General features: G+C 50.2%; 1 protein-coding gene across 1 annotated transcript in view; it reads right to left on the reverse strand.

Annotated features, from left to right (window-relative positions):
* The window catches only part of UBAC1 (UBA domain containing 1), an 819,245-nt gene that overhangs the window by 359,828 nt on the left and 437,201 nt on the right, over positions 1-22,216 (reverse strand). The window contains exon 8 of the mRNA XM_069609556.1: positions 3,160-3,246. Coding sequence (XP_069465657.1) covers positions 3,160-3,246 — 87 coding nt within the window. The remainder of the gene's footprint in view (positions 1-3,159; positions 3,247-22,216) is intronic.

Genomic DNA, 22,216 nt, shown 5'->3' on the forward strand with positions numbered 1-22,216 from the left:
TACCGGGTCAGTTGGTGGACCTTGGTCGAGGATATTCGTGAGGTCATCCTGAATAAAATCCCCTGGGGGAGCAGACCACCCCAAGTACTCGGTGACCCTAGACATAAGGCGCCGATACAAGGAGTCGGCATGGGTGCCAGGCTCAGGCCTACAAAACTCCACCTCCGGAGAGGTGTCCAGACCACTGGCATCGTGCAGGGACTGACGCAAGTCCTCAATCTGGCAATGGCCCGACAGAATCTCATCTGGCACCGTATCAGGAACCATGCCATCATCAGAGCCCTCATCTACCTCTGAAATGTACTCAAGATGGCGGAAAGTGGGCACAGAATGGGGAACAAAGCCATGCTTTACCTTGGCCAGAGCCTTTCTAGGGGGTTCCACCGTGCCCCGGGGTACCCCTGTCGAAACAGCCTCGAGTGAATCAGCATCGACGCCGAACGCACGCCGACAGCATCGACGGCGTTGACACAGGCCTCGAGGGCGGAGCCCCGAGCGTGTCCCTCGACCTCCTGGGCGCCGATGGCGTCGATAACTTCCTCAGAGGCGAAGCCTCGAGAGTCCCTCGACGACCTCGCCGCCACAGGCGTCGACGTCTTCCTCAAAGACGTCACAGGCTCACACGGTCTCGAGCACGTCGAGGACCGGGACCTGGAACGGGCATGACTAGAACGATTCCCCTTGTCCGAGCGGGACCGCTCCCGTGAATCGTGCCGACCACCCGAGCCCGAAGGCATATGAGCGGTGACTCTAGTCCGATCACGACCGACCCCACTCGGAGGCGCAGACGGACCAGTGCCCTGCGATTCGAGAATCACTAGTATTTTCTTACCGAAGGAAGCCCATTCCTCCGGCGTTGCATGCTTGGTGAGATAAGCGACCCGCCGATGGGCGGAGTCCTCGGATGAGGACGGGGAAGGCGACCAATGACGGCGCTTCCGGGAGTGCCTCGAAGAGGCAGAGGAGTGGCGGGACCCACTTCAGGACCGAGACCCACTGGACTTCCGATGACGATGCGGAGAGTCGCCCCTCGAATCGTCTGTCGAAAGCCCCGCGGACCTCGACTTCCGGGGCTTGGACACCTTACCGACTGACAGTTTCTTCTTGCGCTCCCGCAAGGCTTTGGACGTAAGCGACTGGCAGTCGACACAATCATCCATGTCATGGGCCTCCCCGAGGCACCAGAGGCAGGCGTCGTGTGAGTCCGTCACCGACACCTTGGACCCTCAGTCCCCGCACTTCTTGAAGCCCGGACGCGGGGTGGAAGAAGAGGTAGACTGTCATGATGCCTGCCCCCGGAAGACCAGACCAGGCCCAGCAGCCCCAGAAGCAGGCATCATGCCACTTGGAGCATGCCCAAAAGCCCCAGTTAGGGGCTGTTTGGGTTCAGTCCTGGCGCCCATGGCGCCAGGCTCATAAAGATAAAGTCAGTCCTGGCTCATTATTGATAACTTACCTGAAGCAGACCATGCTGCATACTCACCTGAGGCAGACCATGCTGCATGAAGACTCAAGCCAAATGAGGCTTTGGAGGGACTATTTTACTGAAGGGACTATTTTGTTACTTGGGTGGGGCTGTGGAAGAATACTTTCCTGGATCTTCTTCCAAGGCTATTTAAACCACGCCCGGACAGCCACACGTGCTTTGCGTTATTCTGCTTGCTGCAGCGTAACGCTCACCGTGTTTTTAGCAGCTCCAGTCTTCAGCCACGCCCGCTTCAGTCCTGGGACTCCTGGAACAAGACGACAAGAAGGATAAAGGTTAGAACAGGAGGTTTAACTTTAATCCTTACCTGAATCCTGATCCATTTCACCACGGAACTGAAAGACAGAAGTCTTTGAAGCATTGCTTTGCATTCCTACGGCGCCGCGCTGAACTCACCTGCTTGGCGGTACTTCAGCATTCCATCATGCTCTCTCCATCTCGCGGTCGCCCTCCGACACCTAAGGAGACAAAGACAGCAAGGTGAGCAAGGGGACTCTCTAAGGCTATACAAGCTACCCCCAAGGATTTACCTGATTTACCACGGGAGGTACTCACCTCATCTCGGGTCGGCACAGTCAACTCTGCTTCATCGCCGTACCCCGGCCCCTATGGGGAAAACCACAATAGACTTACCTGAATCTTACCGAGTGCCATTTGGAAATCTTCGAGTGGATTAATCGGCAACCTGCAAGGAATCGGACAGAGTGAAGAGCAGACATTTGAACTCTTATGAACAATTGGACTTTAGAGTCAATACTGGAACTTACCAATTCCTCTACGCCAGTGAAGTAACTGGTCATCAACGCGGTCGACGCAGGATGGAGAGCTCATCCTTCCAAACCATCAGGTGAGACTAAGGAGGGGACATCAAGAGTGATCTGTGGGAAGACAACGGGAGTGGGGAAGGTGGGTTGACACTCAAATCCACGGGTGGTTAATTCCTCTTCTCCTTTGCAGAAGAATATTCTTGCGAGCCAGACAAACTAGGCTGAGCGGGCCAGTCCAGTCAGTCATCTCGGCGCTACACGTCATGCTGGTGGAAATAACAGCGGCCCAGTTCCGGTCGACGCCCCCGTGGGAACCAGGTGAGCGTAACATAGACATCATGAAGGACTTTTACTTCAGAAACGAACAGGTTCGAAGAACCGAAAGAACAGAAACTCCGAGGCGCGCCGAGATCTCCGAAGTGAACACGTTCGCGGAAAAAACGGAACTGAGGCTACGGGCGTCGTGCATCCTACTTATAACATCCAGTGACGTCGGCCGTCGGAGGAGGTCCTCGAGAGCGGCGTACCGACGTCATCGACGCAGGAGCCAAAAGATTTTCCGAAGCAGCACAGCTGTGGTGATTACTGTCATAGATATGGAATACGTCGGAGGACCCAATCCCCTCGAAATGCGACTCATTATTCTAAGCAATCCTTGATGTTACATTCCAAATATTAACCTGTGATGGAGGGGAACAATGTGCAGCTGTGGGGGTTTGGAATTGTATATGGTATACACCTTTCAAGAATTCATAAGCAAAATCCAAATTTCATATTAAGACTAACAAGTTAAATAAATTTCTCTGAGAATGTACCTGTGTCAGTGAGAACATTGCTTAAACATGTTAATCAACAGACCACATGCTGAAAAGACTGGATTCTTTCAAAGTGAACACAAATACTTACAGCTGCATCCTGCTGATTGCTGTTTACTCGGAGTGCGTCTATGACCTCTTTCTCATCAAACCCCATCTCCATAAGTGCAACAACGGCCTAAATTACAAAGAACACTGATTGTTATTGTTTGTTAATTTTAGTCACTCCTCTATGCACACAAAAGGTATTAAGAAATCAGAAGGCTGTGCAATATCAAAAGACAATTATATTCCATTTGTACCCACTACATCTTCATCACAAATACATGGTGCTAGAATTAACAGCCATGTCTGTTAATACCTACGTAGCAAGCTCTGTGTATTACTCATGTTCTCATGCTGCCTTCTATGGATAGAGACAAACTCTTCCTGATAGAAAAAATGAAACCTGATCCCAGGCAAGGTATTCTGCCAAGGTCCTGCTTCTCTGCCCTTTTAAAGTCAAACTAAACAATGGATTGCAAAGCATTAAACTGCCTGGTGATTTCCAATACAGCTACAGATTACTATTTGTCCTTTGGAAAGAAGTTCAGGACACACATTTTCTTGCATTATGTTGGCCATTCTATTTTATAGTGCCAGAAAGCCAAATACAGAAATACTAGCTATACTTGTCATATCTCACGGCAATCGTGTGCATCCTCTTCCATCACGCTATGTCTTTGTGGGCAAGAGTCTCATTGGGAGCACATTGACTAGACCCAATTCAACCGCTGCAGAAAGAAGCGCAAACAGACAGAACATAGTCTTGAAGGGAAGAGGGGCCTGAGTTTCTTTTGAAAAAGAAGGAATTAAAAAAGAAAACTAATTGTACTAATATTGTTTACTGGCACCTTAAAATGATCATTTTAGTCCCAGAAGGAGAGCTTGGGGGCAACGCGTTTGCCTTGGAAGCAAGACAAAGCGGAGCAACTCAGGTTTGAATACCGGTCCAGTGCTTAGAGACTGGTCTCCAGTATTAAGTGGGTTGTAAAATATTAATTTATAATGATCACATCCAGTACATATAAAGTTGTCATAATGCTAGGCAGAATCCCGTGCAGTGCCCTTAAGGACCACTACACACAATTAAGACTACAAGTGGTAATACAAGTTTTACCTTGGGTACAAGCCTGTACTACTATGTTAAAGTGGTAGCAGTAGCGGAGCAGCCAGGCTCATCTCAAGATTATATGAGCAGTAGCAGAGATTACACAAAGGGACCACAATTACTGTGACTCAAGCAAACACCGACTCAAGGTTTCAGGTAAAAAATAGAAGTACATTTATTTTTAAACCGTTTGTTATAAACACGACACTTCTATTAAATAAAAACCACACGTAAAATATACTACAACTAACCAATTCACTTTGTACGATATAACTTCAAGGTAAGTACCCTGTGTTTTTACGAACCGGTGTTGTGAAACAAAAGACGTTACCGGGAATACATTTGCAATCACTTTTTGACATTAATGACAGTTCGGTCTTACTAAAGAAACGCATATCCGCGGCAAGAAATGTTACCGGGGCAAAAACACACTTAGCACCTGAGATACCCAGAGAGAGTTGGGGGCAAAAATCATAGGCAATACTTTTGTCAAGGCAGACAGAATCAGAGACCACTCAGACAGAAATTCAAGAGTCAATAGGCCGGAGCCAGTGTCAAGTGGAACCGGGTTCCTGTTGTCGAGGATCACACAGTCGGACCGTTCACAATTCAACGTAGCCAGGAGTACGTAGATATTGTCAATGGATGAAGCAAAAGTTATAAGAAGGAGGAAAGATAAGGACAAGCCTTGTAGGAGGTGAAAAAGGGATTCACCCGATTTCCTCAAGCAGAACACAGTACCTTATTCAAAGAAGCTGGTGCCACGGCAGTTGTTCCTGGTAATTTCCTGCAGACCCACGGTTCCTGGAGCTTCGGCAAGAAGGAGGACGTCTGGAGGGGTCTGCACCACACAGGGCTGAAGCCAGCAGCAGCGACGGTGAATAAAAGGTGCGCTCATTAAAAACAGGAGAGGCTCTTCAGATGGCTATCCGGACCACTACAGCAGGGTGCAGCGATTTTGACCACGAAGAGGATCCTCTGGCTGTAGAAGATGAGCTGGTTATCCCCACCAGGCTCAAGGGAAGAAGACTCCGGACTGGATCTTCTCTGGTCGTCTCTGGGGGGTAGATAGCTTAGGACTGCAGCAGGGCTTCACCGGGACGGGATAGTTGCAGCAGCTGACTTCTTCTCTGCTTCTCATCGGTTCCTTGTAGTTCCAGTGGTGACTCTGACTTCTAGCCCAAGAGTCCTGCCTTTTATGCGAAAATCCCCCATTCACACAGCTTGGCTGTCAATCACGCAGCAGGGGGGTTGTCCAGCCTGGACAACCACCTCAGCCAATCATGGCAAAGTGCGACTAGGGTTTCCTAGGATACCCTGTGCAGGGGGTGACTACACCCCTCCCTCACATTCAGCCCACCTAGACACCCAGAAGCCCGCCAACAAAACAGTGAACAAAGAAGGCAAAACTGGTTTGCCGCGCAAAGTAAAACACAAGAAGGACTTTTACAAAAAGAAATGGCGAATAAACCCGACCAGGGCCAAAAGAAACAGTATTTGGTCAAGCGGGTTTAGGTTCGAGGCTAATATAATAGCCGAAAACAATAACACGTTTATATAGTATAATCGCGGTAGAAAAGTTAGGGTAGATACCACTGCTACCAGCCAAGTCTAAATGTTAAAAGAGCGAAACAATGGTCTAGGAGGTACAGATAAAAAGGGCTAAGGATTAACCCTTTCCAGTACTCCATGTAAGATGGGGTGTACTGGATCTGTGGTTAAATGACTAGGTAAAGTTAATGGCAACTTTACTCTTTTCTGGGGAACAGTAGTCAGCCCCAGAAATGGAGTCGGTGGGAAGTCTAAAAGACAACCCTGTGTCACTGCACTGAAGGTGCTGTGTAACACACAAAAGAAGGGGGCTACTGAAGTGGTGTACTCCAGAGCCCACAATCACAAAAACAGATGAAATACACATGGCACAACATGGGTAAAGTGGGGGGGGAAGCTCACACTCTTACCAAGTGGAAAAAATTTACTCCAGAAATGCAGCAAAGCTGCTAAAGGACTCACGAGGTGAGGGAAATTAGCCATTGAATGAGAATTCTCCCTAACAATAAACATGTCACCATTATCTTGTGGAGCATAGAACATTTAAACCCAGAATAACAATTAGATTATTTTGTGATAGAAGTTTATCATTCCAATATAGACACAGTCTCGTGCAATCCTACTATACTCTTTTAAAATACCTGTAGGAGAGAGGGGGAAAGGGACAAATGACACCAATGAGGATTCTGTGCTACTTTGCATAAAATCAAAGAGCATTTGGGGAGCATAAGTATGGAAATAGATCATTATATCTGGCAAATATGTCTGCAATAAAAAGGTTGTATGCTTGAATCACTAAGAATGCATCACACTGGTGGGCCTTTAATCCATCGGAACACTTCAATTTTAAAATGTTTCTAATCTTCAACCATATTCTCCTGAGACAGTCTTGTGAGTTGGATGGGAGGATACAATGATCTGTCATATCTGTTGCTCCACAGGGGTTGAAGGCCGCCCTGCTGCTTGTTGCCAGGGATAATATTTCCGCTACCCTAACAGAATACTGAAAGAGAAGGGACTGAGCCTACAAGCCAGGTTTAAGGTAAGGATGTTTGTGTTGTGAGAAACCAGGATTGAGCACGGACACAGAGCGCATAGGTTTGACTATAATCCTCTATTCAAAATCAAAGGGGGGTTGGAAAATGCCTCGGTGTCCCTATTCTGGGAGGTGTTTCACTACGTCAAGCAAAACGAAGGGTCTGTCCGATGTCAAGATGCCCAAAGCAAAAATGTCCTGTCTCCTAAATCGTATTCTGGCCCTCAAATTCTAAAAGTCCCTCTAAGGTGAAAAGGATAATGGGCCTGATTCAGAAGCCTTCCATAATGGCACAATCCCATTGAAAAATGCTCTGTGAATCAGGCCCAATGTCTTTGTTCAAGTTCAAAAAGAAAGGCGTAACTCCAACACAAAGTTCCCAATGGAAAAAGTTCACAGTTCCAGGGAATTTCTCCCTTCCCCAGCTTTTCTCTTCAAGATATTTTAAATTCCTGAGGATAAGAGTCTTCCTTGGAATTCGCTGATCAACAAAAACAAGTTTTATACAGAACAACATGGCTGTTAGTCCCGCATTTTACAGGATACCTGGTGTGTGTGTGTGTGTGTGTGTGTGTGTGTGTGTGTGTGTGTGTGTGTGTGTGTGTGTGTGTGTGTGTGTGTGTGTGTGTGTGTGTGTGTGTGTGTGTGTGTGTGTGTGTGTGTGTGTGTGTGTGTGTGTGTGTGTGTGTGTGTGTGTGTGTGTGTGTGTGTGTGTGTGTGTGTGTGTGTGTGTGTGTGTGTGTGTGTGTGTGTGTGTGTGTGTGTGTGTGTGTGTGTGTGTGTGTGTGTGTGTGTGTGTGTGTGTGTGTGTGTGTGTGTGTGTGTGTGTGTGTGTGTGTGTGTGTGTGTGTGTGTGTGTGTGTTTATGCATACAAAGGTGATCAAGAGGGCAAGAGTCGAGGAGCAGTGCTTTAACCTACAGTCATCCTACCTAACCACAACCTCTCCCTTAGCCTCTTTCCGGGTAGCCCAAACCCCTCCCTGCCCATCCACCCAAAGTACCCTAACCCTCCTTCCCTACTGGGGTTGCAGAGGCCTGTGTAATTCAAAGCCTGCAGGTCCAAAAACCCTTGTCGGGGCGAGTGGTTCGTACTACCCCTACGCAGGGTGTTGTGAAACACACCCAGGCCACTGCACGGCACAGGGAGGAGAGTGTGGGCGAGGGAGACCCCATAATGCTGGGGAAAGCCAAAGGCACCAGAGAGAAAGAGACACACACAGACCCAGGACACCGGGGAGAGAGTGGAAGGGAAACCCAGGAGAGTGAACCAGGCTGCTGGAGAACAAGAGACCACACAGGACACAGAGGGAAGCACTCAGGAGGTTGGGTAGAGACAAACCCAGGAGACTGGAGGGCGAGAGAGAGATGGAAGAGAAAGGAGGAGAGCCAATGAAAGACCAAGTGGCGTTGGAGTGGAGGAGAGAAATGTATCTGGAGCAGAAGGAGGCAGCCCAAGTATACGGACAGGGGGGTTAAGAGTTAGAGACGGCCAAAGAAGGGCCATCTACAGAGAGAAGTCAAAGGAGTGGAAGAAGACCTAAGAAAACATGTGACAGAGCCTATGGGAGGCAGACAAAAGGGGAGAGGGAAGGTGCCCCAGATAGGTCCTACCATCTACTGGACCAGCAGAGGAGGGTTAAGGCAAGAGTATGCATCAAAACGAAGATAAGAGTTCTGAGTGGTGAAGCCGCAAAGAGAGGGAAGAAGTTGCAAGGAACACATTTGTTATGAAGCGCTACTAAAGATTTTATTTTTGCTGCTTTCCATCCATATACCTCTATGGATCCTCTCCTGCCCCTCGCACCCTCCAACATTTTCCTGTTTTATACCTGACCTGACTTTTGGAGCCAAGTAAAGCCTTTTCTGCTTTACTTACCTTGATATGATCATCTGTTCGGGCTCATCTGATCAGTCCCTATGGCTATAAGTGCAGTGGGGCTCTATCCTTCATTACAAAATTACAGGTTTGTTTGCACTATGCACATCACCTTACAGTGTATTGCGAGGTATACTTTGTATCACTTTCTCTTCATTTGTAGTAGCTTTACGTTACTTGCATGATATGTTCTGCAATGTTTTTTTTACATTTCACCTGTTCCCCCCCCAACAAGATTGCCTGGCCTCCTGGCTTTCACGGGGCCCGCTCCTGATGTAAGTCTGTCTTTGAAATTTCTGACACCCACGCACTAAGCGACTGTCTTCACTGCCCCTGGGCACTACATGCAGATTAGATGTGCAATACTACTTCGCCTCCTTTTTGGAGGTGCAGCGGACAAACGCAGCGGAAGAGCCTCCAATGGCAATACCTTGACCTGGTATACAGGCAACAAGCTGGTCTCTGCAGCCCCTCCTGGCATGGTGTTTCCTCCTGGTTGGCTGTCACCCCCGGATGTTTTTGTGTCCTCAGTCTCTCAACCGCAATGTCAGGTGAAATGTCTGTTGCTTAATGGCCATTCATTAGTGGCTTAAGCCACTGATTGCCATGCCCTTCTTTTGGATCATGCCCCAGACATGGCATTTGTCACGAGATGTGGCTGAAAGACTGAGTCTGCTTTTAGTCCATGCCCTTCCCATTGGTACGGCATACTTAGATTGGATACGGTAGCCCCTCGGTTGGGTGGGGCGATTGCCCTGTTATATTGCTTCATTTTTAATTGTTCCGTTGTGTCTCCAAGGCATACAATCAATATGGAGGCTTTCCTGCTCCGTGTTCTTGAAGAGAGGGTCTCTGGAATGCTCCTCTTAACCCCATAAGCATGACAGCCCGAAGAGCCAGAAATGCAAGATGCCAGTCACTTTTTGGCTAGACCCCAGGAGGGCCAGTGACATCTACATAAGCGAACAGATATTCTCTCAGACAATCATTCAAACCTTATCCAGCTGACCTCTTCCTGGATGCAGTTGCCTCACTGTACCTGATCGACTAATGACAAATATACTGCTGTGCGGACATCATTCGAGACACCACCACATAAAAACGTTAGTCACAAAGCAAACTTGCATCCCTGCACAAAGTTACACGGGTGCACACACGAAGAACATGCATAAACAGTTCTGTAAATAGAGGTAACGGCCGTGTAGTTATGGTTAAGTTGCTAAACCCATGGGAAGAGCACTTTTTGGGCGGCTTATAACTTTGCTCCCCGTGGAGGAATTTGGCTAAACCTTTGCCACGGAAGTATACGGATGACGTTTTGTGAGGGGGGGACGGGGGGGAGTTAGAGGGGGTCCCAAATTCTTTTTTTTTTCAATAGACTGAATGGGCAAAGATTTTGCCCACGCCTACAGGCCGAACGGATTTTAACCAAATTTGTGGCAGGAGCGGGGGCTTTGTTCGGAAAGCGTGCTTTTGTGTGTTTGGTGGAAATCTGACCAGTACTATTGTTGCAAAGAACTGAAATGTACGTCTAAAAAAATGTGTGATATCTGGCTCCGCAGAGTCATTTCCCTGTTGGCTCCACGGACAAAAGTCTCATTGGCTTGCAATACGCTGTGATGCCGGCGAACATCGGACGCAGCCGGTGGTTGACTGGAGGGAAGCGTGCCATTGCAAGGAGTGCAGACTACTATACCGCACCATGAAGTATTGGTTTTGTGCACCTATTAGAGTGCTGGGAGCAGGGCCACTGTTGTGAAGATTTTGTGGTTGGGTTGGCAGTAATACAATGCTATGTGAATAGAAGTGGGTAGGGATGCCAGACCCTGTGGTATGTTTGTGGATTCTGCTGTTACATGTGTGCATGCATCACTGTATTATGGTGTGGGGTTTGGGTAGAAGTGTCGCTGCCTATGTTACGTTTGCGTATTGTGGTAGCTGGCCACATGTTCGCCTGCATGGCTCTGTTATGTTGTGCTGGGTGTGGGCAAGGCCTACACTGTTGGGTGCATGGCAAAAGGCCATAGGCCGTAGGCCATGCACCCAAGAGCCTGGGCCTTCACCACAGCCACCACAACATAATGCAGCCATGCAGTTTTACCCCTGCATCTCTCCGAGGCTGGTGACCTGCAATGAAAGGTTGTGGAGGACATTTTAGATGTGCTAGAACAGCAGAAGTGAGCGGATATGCGCACATTACCATATGGTGTAGGTTATTGCACGTGTTGCAAATTAGGGAGCCACGTGTGACCATTTGCGTTTGCTATGGTTTGCCCTTTATAACACCCTTCCTATGGTACGTTTGTGGATTGTGGTACGTGGCCACATGTTCGTAATCATGGCTCCATTATGCTGTGGTGGGTCTGGGCAAGGCCTACACTCTAGGCTGCATGGCCAAATGCCATAGGCCGTAGGCCATGCACCTAAGAGCCTAGGCCTTGACGATAGCCACCACAACATAATGCAGCCATGAAGGTTTAACTCTGCATCTCTCCGATGGTGATGACCTTTAAAGAATGGTTGTGGAGGACATTTTAGACTTGGTAGCACACCCGAAGTGAGCTGATATGCGCACATTACCATATGGTGTAGGTCATTGCACGTGTTGCACATTAGGGAGCCACATGTGAGCATTTGCGTTTGCTATGGTGTGCCCCTTATGCTGTAGGAAGTGTTAAGATATTGTGCCATGAAAGGAAGTCCTAAGCAACACACATTTCAAATGTGGACAATGTACACAGCCACCCACATACCGTTCACCACACCCAACGCAGCGTCATGCAGCCATGCATGCAAACATGTGGCCAGGGTGAAAGTTGGCAGGCTCAATTGCAGCTGTGGAGTGCATTGCAGATGACATGAACATTTAAACAGAGTGTACTACGGTGTGTTATGTGTGGTGAGGCCCTAGCTCTTGGATGCATGGCTGGAGCCGTTGCAGCGACAACTATGTGGCCTGCTAGCACGTAGGTTTGCCATTGTTGCGTTCTGTGTGTGGCTTGTGAGCATTGCATACATTGTTGGTTCCATTGGTGTGGTGATTGTTAGCCCATCCTAAAGTTTGTAGTCCATGGCTGGAGCTTATGGCATGAACACTCCCGCAGTGTGTCCACTGAGTGCTGTGTTGAAATACTGTGTGTACAGAAGTGGATAGGGGTGCACTGGATATTTAATGTGCTTGGGTAGTGTGCATTGCGCAGATTACCGACTACTGTACTGCACTTTGAAGTATTGGTTCTTTGCACTTATTGCAGTGCTGCGAGGAAAGAAAATATTGCTACCTGTACTTAGTGGTGGTGGGTGCTGCTCTGGGTGAATCTGGAGGCTGAAAGCGTGGATACTTTTGGCGAACCTTTAACTGGAGGTGGTTTGAAAGCACAAGAGACGTGTACTGTGAGTGTTTAATGGTACATATGGAGGGCTGTACACTATATTATAGTGTTCGATGCAGAGGTCTTGGATGTGATGGCTGCATGCCTGTGTGACTATTTGATAGTACCTAACGAGGAAGAGCTGCAAAAACAAATGTGGAAAGGGAAGAAGGCCTGTCCCTGGTTTACTGGGGCCCAGCCCTCGCTGCAGTTGGGAAAGCGTACGTGCCACATTCTGCCCTTCTCAGCATGGTGGGCATGGAAATTGAACTGTGGGGATTATTCAATCAGGTGTCGAGGGTGTGCTTCACAAGAAGGGGCAGTATTATTTTTTCCCAATACTCTGTAGTGAGGTTGGCTGAGATGTAGAGACGCAAAGTACTGATTGTGGGTGATACCGTTGTGCAAGAGATGCACAGGTATATTTTGATATATGATATTTTATTTATATCGCGCTCATACAGAGGTGTTTCAGAGAGCGACAATGCCGTGCAAAGAGGCATTGTTGTTAATTTTGAGTTGGAAGGAGTGGAGGCTTTCTGGGGCAGTGTCTATGAGAGCAGTTTCAGCGGTATGGTTGACCTTTGCAGATGTGTGGCCTCTGTCGGTACTGTTGATGTTGTCGTGGTGCATTTTGGAGGACAACATTTGGGGTATATGTCGTGTGGACGTTTGCTCCATCACCTAAAGAAGTTGATGAAAGCAGCGATGCAGATTTTACCCACTGCCAAAGAGGTTTTCTCAAGCATACCACCAAGAGGAGCATGGGACCATGCCGGTGTAGGAACAAGTTACTTACCTGTAACTGTTGTTCTGCAGCATGGGTCTGGCATGGATTCACATGCTCATGAATATTCCCTGTCGTCAGGCTGGGAATCCTCGGTAAAGAAAAAATCAGTATCAGTTTCGTTTCTGATCTGTCTTTCTTAGTAGTAACCAATCACTGGTCTCTGGGTCATACTGCCCCCAGAAATGACTGCCCTCTCCCAAAGCCCCGCCCCTGGCAGCCATCCTCAGATTTGGTAGCACATAAAGTGGCAGTATGACCAAGTGAAGAGCCGCAGAGGGGTAGGAGGGAGGGTTCGCATGTGAATCCATGCCAGACCCATGCTGGAGAACAACAGCTACATGTAAGTAACTTGTTCCTTCTCCAGCATGGGGTCAGGCATGGATTCACATGCTCATGAATAGGAGAATACATAGCAGTACACACATGCACAACCACGGGAGGTGGCAAGACTCAACATTGAGCATTACAAAAACTCAACATTAAGCAACTCTTACCTCCTCACCAGGCCCACCTTCAGGCGAACAGGTTGCGCAGCACTGCTTGGCCGACTCTGGACTCCTCCCTGGAATCCCAGTCGACGCAGTAGAATTTCGTGAAGGTGTGCGTCGACCTCCACGTAGCAGCCCTGCAGATGTCCAGCAGGGGCACACCAGACAAGAACGCCGTAGTAGCAGCGATCGCTCTGGTCGAATGGGCTTTCGGACGGCCAGGCAACAGTTGGTTTGCCAACCGATGACAGTGCATGATGCAGCCGGAGAGCCATCTGGAAATGGAAGCCTTCGAGAGGGCCTTCCCTTGATTCACAGGTCCAAAGTTCACAAAAAGCTGTGATGTCTTCCAAAAACTCTATGTGCGGTCCACGTAGAACTTCAGCGCTCTAGCTACATCCAGCGAGTGCAAAGTCCTCTCGGCCGGCGACGAAGGAGACGGGAAGAAAACTGGCAACACCAAGGGCTTGTTGAGGTGGAAGTCAGACGGCACCTTGGGCATGAAGGAGTGGTGCGTCCTCAGCACCACCCTCATCTCGTGGAAAGTTAAGTATGGAGGCTTGCAGGAAAGGGCCTGCATCTCTCCCACTCATCGTGCAGAGGTAATGTTCACAAGGAACGCTGTTTTCCATGACAGAAATTTCAATGGTGCCGAATGCAGAGGCTCGAATGGCGGCCCCATGAGCCTGGTCAGCACCACGTTGAGCTCCCACGCCGGGGCCGAAGCCTTCACCGGCGGAAACGATCGGAACAGTTCTTTTGTAAATTCTTTCACCAGGCGATGAGAGCACAGGGATGACCGTCCCGTAGTTCTGGTGTAACGGGAAATCGCTGCAAGATGGATCTTGATGGAAGCGTGAGCTAGCCCCTCCTTGGCCAGCGACAGCAGGTACAGCAGCCCTTGAGGGGCCATAATTCGCAGAGGGTTGATCTTCTGTGCACGGCACCAGACAGAGAACCTCGTCCACTTGTGTCCGTAGCACCTTAGAGTTGAGGACGCCCTGGCCTTTGCAAGCACCTCCTTGCAGTCCGTCGGGATATCGTACCCTCCAAACTCTAGTGCCGCAGGAGCCAGGCCTGCAAGTTCAGCGACTCCAGGTCGTGATGGAGTATGGCGCCTCCTTCTCTGGAGAGAAGATCTGCGTCCGTCGACAGTTTCACTGGTGGGGACGCTGACAAGTCCAGAAGGCCCGGGAACCAGATCCGTCTCGGCCACGTCGGTGCAACAAGGATCATCCTGCACTGGGACCTCTTGAGTTGGTTGACGAGTTGCAGTAGCAACGGCAACGGAGGAAACGCATACAGGAACATGCCGTCCCTGGGGAAGGAGAAAGCATCGCCCATGCTCCTCGGCTGGGGAAACCTTCTGGCGTACCTCTGGCACTTGGAGTTCCTCGCCGTCGCGAACAGGTCGATCTGGGGTTTGCCCCATCGTTGGAAGAGTCAATCCACTTGGTCCTGACGTAGTTCCCACTTGTGGCACGAGTGCAGCTCCCTGCTGAGTGAGTCGGCGATGGTGTTCTTTATCCCTGCCAGATGAAAGGGTACCAAAACCACGGCCCAATGCCACAGACCCTGGGCTTCCTTGGATAGGGCTGGGGTCTGGTTCCTCGCTGCTTCCGGATGTAGAACATCGTGGTGGTGTTGTCGGTGAAGATCCTGAACACCTTGCCCTTGAGGGACGGGAGAAATGACCTGAGGGCCCAGAACACTGCTCAGAGTTCCAGGATGTTGATGTGGAGTGGCCTCTCCTCCGGTAGCCAAAGGCCTCTCGCGTGAAGATCTCCGGTGTGCGCTCCCCACCCTTCCAGGGAGGCATCCGTCCTCACGGTCACTTGGTGTGCTGGGGTCTGAAAGTCTGTGAATTGCTTGGCGGAAAACTTCGTTGAGCGGGATCTTGTCCTCGAAACTGCCCACCGCTTGCATCCAACGGGCGTCGAGGAACTCCTGTAGGGGATGCATCCGAAGCCTGCATAGGCGCACCAGGTAGATGCATGAGGACATTATCCCGAGAAGGGACTTGATGGACGTCACCCTGGCCACGTCCGTGGCCAGCAAACGCTGCACCTTGCCCAGTATGGCCTTCGTCCTTTCCTCCGACGGCGAGGCCAATCGCGCTACTGTATTGAGCCTGGCTCCCGGAAACAGTGCGACCTGCGACGGAACCAGGTGGGATTTGGGGAAGTTAATGGAGAATCCCAGGTCCGTGAGCAGCTGGACCGTCCTCGGTGTGTGCTCGACAGCGAGCTCCCTTGTCCTTGCTTGGATGAGCCAATCGTCCAGGTAGGGGTAGATGTGGATCCCCTGTGGGCGCAGCCACGCCGTCACTGGTGCCAGGCACTTGGTGAATACCCTGGGCGCCGACTTCAATCCGAATGGGAGGGCCTTGAATTGGTAGTGCCGTCCTTGGACTACGAACCTGAGAAACTTTTGGTGTCCTTTTAGAATGGGGATGTGAAAGTACTCATCCTCCAAATCCAACGACGATAGGAAGTCGCCTTCCTCCAGCTGGCCCAGCACGTGCTGGAGGGTGACCATCCGGAACTTCTGTGCCTTGATGTATTTGTTTAATCGACGCAGGTCCAGGATGGGACGCCATCCTCCTGTCTTCTTTCTGACGAGGAAGTATCTGGAGTACACTCCGGAGCCCCGGAGCCTCTTTGGGACAAGCTCGATGGCTCCTTTCTTGAGCATCACCCTTACTTCCAACAGCAGTTGAGGGACGTGGTTCTCCTTCCTGGCCACAGGAGGAATGCTGGGGCACTTTTTTAGAAATTCGAGTGTGTGCCCGTGGGCCAGGGCATCCAGCACCCATCGATCGGTGGAGATGGACTCCCACACGCTGACGAACTTCGCCAGCCGGCCTCCCACCGGGGTGCTCAGGTGGGGGCCCGACGCTACAGCCGGTTCAGTCTTGCTTGGCAGAGGCCTTGGCGCCTTGTCCTCCCTGTCGACGACGGCGAGATCCACCTCACTTGCCTCGTCCTCTGTAGGCCTCCTGCGAAGAGGAGTGGGCCGCTTGCCGGTACGTCGAGGAGCCACCGCCGAATCCTTTGGAGGCACCTTGCTTGCCTACGGAGTTCCAAAAGGGCGGCCGTCGCTGCTGCAAAACTCCCAAGGCCCGAGCCTTCTCTGTGTCGGTCTTGATGGCCTGAAGTGACTCATCCACTGTTTTTCCAAACAGGTTGTTCTCGTTGAAGGGCATGTCCAAATATCTGGTTTGCACGTCCACGCGGAAATCTGTTGCCTTGAGCCATCCCCGCCGGCGAAGGCAAACGCCGTTGCCCAACTGGCGGAAACCAGGGTCGGCAATGTCCGTGGCTACCGTTATGGCGTGGTCCAACGCCACCTCCCCTTCCTATAGGATCACCAGGGCCTCTGCCCTCTTGTCGTCCGGCAGGAAGTCCAACAGGGGGGCTATCTTGTACCACAACTCCCTGTCGTAGCGGGCCACAATCGCTAGGGCGTTGGCCGCCTTAATCGTCGTCGCCGCAGACTAGATGACTCGTCGTCCCATGGCGTCCAGTTTCTTTCCATCACCATCCGGTGGGGTAGTTGAAGATGAAACCGATGCCCCGCCGCTTTCTTCTTGGCCGCCACCGAGACGACCGAATCTGGGGTCGGCTGTGCCCTCAGGCACAAAGGGGCGGTATCGGGGACCCGGTACTTCTTCTCGTACCGGTCCCTCTTGGCAGGCGTCGTGGACGGGTTTTTCAAAAGAGCAAGTCCCTCATCCCTAATGTCATCCAGCAATGGCACCGCGAGAACCGTCTTCCTCTTGGCCTCGCGCCGTTGGTAGAGGAAGCCTTCCTTCTTCTGTTCTTCGGGGCAGAGCTGGAAAATCTCGGATGCCCTGGCAATCATGGCGTGGAAGGAGCCAATTTCATCGGGCGGGGGGGCCCGAGGAGGTGTTGACGGGAGGCCCATCCCGTCGTCACCACCGTCGTCATCCGTCCCCCTCGTGGCCATATCTGTTCCCGTGCCATCCCCAGGGACAGGGGAAGGAGATAAGGGCCGAGATGGCCGTGAGGGCTGGAAAGGCGGGGGGTGGATGAAGTCTCCTCCTCTTGTTTGGAGGGCTTCCCGACGGGCCTTATTCTGCTGGGTCGTCCGTTGGGGGTAGGGGCAATCTCATCCTTATCTCCGTGCATAAGGTTTGGATTGCCATCAAAATGGCCACCGAGTTGACCTGTGGCTTCGGTTGCGACGGGCGCGATGGTTGCTCCTCCTCCACGGGAGCTTCGTCGGCGCCACTGTCGCTCTCTTCGTCCTCCTCGCCGGGATTCCTCCCGTGGGGCCGGACCTCCTTGAAACTTCTCTTTGAGGCCCTCCACGACTTCAACCAGCTCCTCCTCAGAGGCTGTATCTGTGTCCGTAACGGCCACCACCCCCCCACCCCCTCTTTCTCCACCGGGATCTTCACAGGGGTCTTCTCGATGGGCTGAAAAGAGGATTCCCTCCGCGGTGGCAGGGAAACTCTGGGCCCCGAGGTCGCCTCCACTGGGGTAGCCTCCACAGGCTTCGCCAGGGCTGGCGCGACTACCTCGATAGAGGCCTTAGCCGGGTGAATCAAGGCCTTCGCCACCTCGTGCACACTTGAGGCCTTCACCTTGGGGGGAGGGTCACCGCCTCGCTCCCCCTTGGCTGGTTCCTTCGAGATCAACCGGGGCCTCTCCAGAGGCTTGGCCGGGTTCTCGGATTTTCTCTTCCCCGAGCCAGAGCGTTGGCTCGTGGTTGATGGCGCCGGTGAAGGTGCGCCCTGCCTGGCAGCCAAGGAGCCCGACCGTTCGGCGTTCCCGGTGCTCAGGGACTCGCAGTGCTTTGCCTTATGTTGGGCCCCCGTCGCCAGAGCGCCCTTACAGGACATAGAAGACCGCTCAGACTTCTTCTTCTCACCTGCTGGGCCCTTTCCTTCCAGCCAGTTGGTGAGACGGGTCCGACGATCCCTCATAGTCCGATCCGTCATGCGCATGCAAAACGCACAGTCCTTCTCCACGTGCGTTTTGTCTTCGTGAAGGCAGTAGAGGCATCTAGAATGCTCGTCCTCCTTGAACACATTCTGTAACCCGCATCCAGGGCAGTTCCTAAACAGCTTGGATCTGGGTGTCGAGCTTCCCTTTTCCTGGGCCATGTCAAAGAGGTAGGCCTCAGAAAATTCTGGAATCCTCCAGAAGTGTAACTCGACAAAATCCTCACCCCTGAGGGGCGTAGAAAATTCCGAAACGGGTCCCCATTGATCGGAAGTAGAAACGGTGGAGCTTGAGGCTCAACTGACCGAAAAAAAGAGATAAAACTCTTTGAAAAAAAAACGCAAAATGCAGTAAAAGCTCGAGAGCTAAAGCACATGGTCTCCCAACACTTGAACGTGCGGTAAAAATCTGAGGATGGCTGCCAGGGGCGGGACTTAGGGAGAGGGCAGTCATTGGCTGGGGGTAGTATGACCCAGAGACCAGTGATTGGTTACTTCTAAGAAAGACAGATCAGAAACGAAACTGATACCGAGTTTTTCTTTACCGAGGATTCCCAGCCTGATGACAGGGAATATTCACGAGCATGTGAATCCATGCCAGACCCCATGCTGGAGAAATTTGTCCCCAGCCAGAGGTCGGACGGTGTCTTATAAACAGAAGCATGTGTCAGTTCATGTGGGATGTTCTCCACCGAATATGACATTTGCACTGGTTCCATGCAAATGGAATTTCTTTGACCGCCACTGGCAATGCTGTGTTGTTTTACACTGTGCAAGAAGCATTGAAGAGAATCCTGTAAAAACGTAAGAAGGAAAAGGAAACAAACTGAGATGAAAAGAAACAACAAACAAGGTTATGTGTAAGCATGTAAAAAAAAAATAAGAATACAAAAAAAAAAGGCTCTTTTCAGAGCCGCCACTACAGACAAACTCCCCTACCCTGAAATGTATTCCCTCACTCCTGGCAATGTGGATGAATCTGGATGCAGAAGTCTTGAATAGTGTTACTGAACTTTGTACTGGAGGTGCTTTCGATTCACACAACACTTGCGGTCTGAATGTATAACGGTACATATGAAGTGTTGTTCAGAATTGACAATGTTGGATGCTGACGTCTTGCCAGTGATTGGTGGATGAGTGTGTGACTATTTAACAGTACCCACTGAGGTAGTGCTGGACAAAAAATAGTGAAAAGGGAAGAAGGACTGCTCCTGCTTTACTGAGCGCAGCCCTCGCGGTACTTGGGGAAGCATATGTGCCAAAGTCTACGCTTCTCACCATGCAGGCCAATGGAAATGGGACTATGGGAATTATCCAATCAGGTACTGAGGGTATAGTTCACACGAAGGGGCGGTAAAACTATTTTTCGTTACTCTGCATAGTGAGGAGGGATGACATGGAGAAACACATTATATTGATTGTGGGTGATGCCTTTGTGGTAGATTTGCATATGTATGACCAGGAGAGACGTTGATGGCGATTTCGGTTTGGAAGGAGTGGACGCATTGTGGTGCGCTGTCCATGTCTGCAGTTTCAGCGTTATGGTTGACCTTTGCAGACAAGTGGCCAGTTTTGCTACATTGCACATTGTCGTTGTGCATTATGGCGGCGTTCATTTGGGTTACATGCCTTGCTTACGTTTGTTCCATCAACTGAAGAGGTTGATGAAGGCAGTGAAGAAGCTTTTTCTCACTGCCCAGGTGGTTTTTGCTGCCATACCACCAAGAGGAGTATGGGACTATCCCAATGTATGTTCTCGAAATGCGGTGTGTTTCCATGCAAATAGCATTTCTTTGTTCAGCATTGGTGATGCTCTTTTGTTTGCCCATATACAGGAGGCGTTGAAATGTTTACTGTAAGAAAGTGAGGAGAAGAAAACATAAAACCCTATATAAAACCAAAATAAACGAGTTTCTTTAGAAGCATCAAATAAATAAATAAATACATAAATAATTATTACCACACGCACGCACACAGCACGAAAGCCACATCTGGGGTTTTTGAGGATGGCAGTCATGGAAATGGGACTGTGGAGTCTAAGGGATTGCGCAATTGCATTTATGGGTGTGGTGTCTACGCAGATGAATATTTTTCCGAACTGATTTTGTTACATGCCATGCAGAGCTCTTAACTGTGATTGGTGGATGTGTGTGTGACTATTTATCAGTACCGAATGAGGGGGTGCTGGAAAGAAGATAGGAGAAAGGGAAGAAGGGCTGTTACTGCTTTACTGGGGCACGGCACACGTGGTACTTGGGGAAGCGCACGTGCCACATACTACCGTTGTCAGCATGCTGACCATGGGGATGGGATAGTGGGGATTATCGGTACTGAGGGTGTGGTTCACAGGAAGGGGAGTAAATGCTTCTCCCCATTACTGCGCGTTATGAGCTGGGCTGACATGGTTGCCATTACTTGCAAAGGTAATGTAGCATAGCAGAAATTATTCCAAACTCAGTTACAGTTCAAAGCTATGTGGCCGCTACTCTGTTCTGAAAAGCTAGAAACAGAATGTGGAGCAGTTCTGGGGTGTGACCTTTTGTAGGGCTGCTACGGAGACCTTGTAACTGGCAAAGAGGCCTACATTGTTGAACCAAATACATACATGTGCAATGGCAAATTGTTGGGAGTTTTCCCAATGACACTCCGTAGATCGCAGAACATTACACTTTTCCACTGTTCAAGGGTCCGGATCGTGTCCCCAACATAAGGACTCACGCACAGCGTGGGTGCGGTCCCATGGTGATGTCATGCATGTTCTCGATTGGGACGGCTGTCCGTAGGATGAGTTTTGGGCAGAATACTTTGTGCGCATGTGCATAGGTGTCCTATACACACCGTTGGGATCTCTGCACGGATTAATAGTGCAACACACGTGCGTCAACCATTTTGGGATACGCTGGGTTTTTGTAGGGTATAGTAGGTGGATGTTTATGTGTACATCTACCTGTAGGACGTGGCTGGGCGCCTCAAACTACTTAAAGTTCGTCACAGGTTTCTTTGCATATGCTGAACAGGGGCGGTGTTACCAGGAGATAGAGGAAGAGATACGCATGCGCGTACTTGTGGAACTGACAAACGTCCGCTCCCACAACTAGTTATAGGTGGTTCACAAGGTGCGGACATGTGGTTCTTACTGCCGTGGTACGTATGCCTCCATTTTGATTGCGGGTAGGCCGGGCAAGTGCGTGTCAGTAGGACACCTCCCTTTTGCTTAATTGCGGTCATTCCCACTGGTACTGTGCGCCGCTGAGTCATTACGGCATTTTAAAACCAAAGGAAAAGCCACATATACGCTCAGCAACAATTTACATATCAACCTTTACTTCCACACATTCATACATACCATTAGGAAAGGGAGGGGTTAGCAGAAGTGGGTACTTATTGTGGGGAATTAGGGATTTGCACAAGCTGGTCACGAGGGGAGGAAGGGATTGAGGTATCAGCGTAACATCTCTAATCACATGGACTTTGAGGGGGTGGCAGGCTGTGAAATGGTGAAGGGGTACACGTGCAGGTCGGGCAGTGGTATTTTATTTTGACCATAATATGTCCTTGTACGTCATGTTTTAAGGCGGCAAAAATTGTTCACCAATTCTTCCATTTTGGCTTCCAGGCTGTCCAGTTTGCCATTTACAGAGTTTCTTTCCTTTCCTGTGCCTGTATGCTGTTGTGGAAGGGGTGCCGCTTGTGCTGCCTTGCTTTCCTTTCCAATATGTTCTCTTAAAGAAAAATAAATCTGTTAGGTGTACATGAAGCAATAGATATTAAATATTTTACGTTTCAGACAGCGGTGCATATCAATGGGGTTACTATCGTAAGTCATTGCGCCATGAGGGAGATTTTCTTCCAGCCACTCTAAGGTGCTTGCCATTGCTGCGTAAAAAAAAACGCAATGCTTCTCAACTATTGTAAC

Source organism: Ambystoma mexicanum, chromosome 8 (assembly GCF_040938575.1).
Source record: "Ambystoma mexicanum isolate Mex_15411 chromosome 8, UKY_AmexF1_1, whole genome shotgun sequence".
Classification (NCBI taxonomy): domain Eukaryota; kingdom Metazoa; phylum Chordata; class Amphibia; order Caudata; family Ambystomatidae; genus Ambystoma; species Ambystoma mexicanum.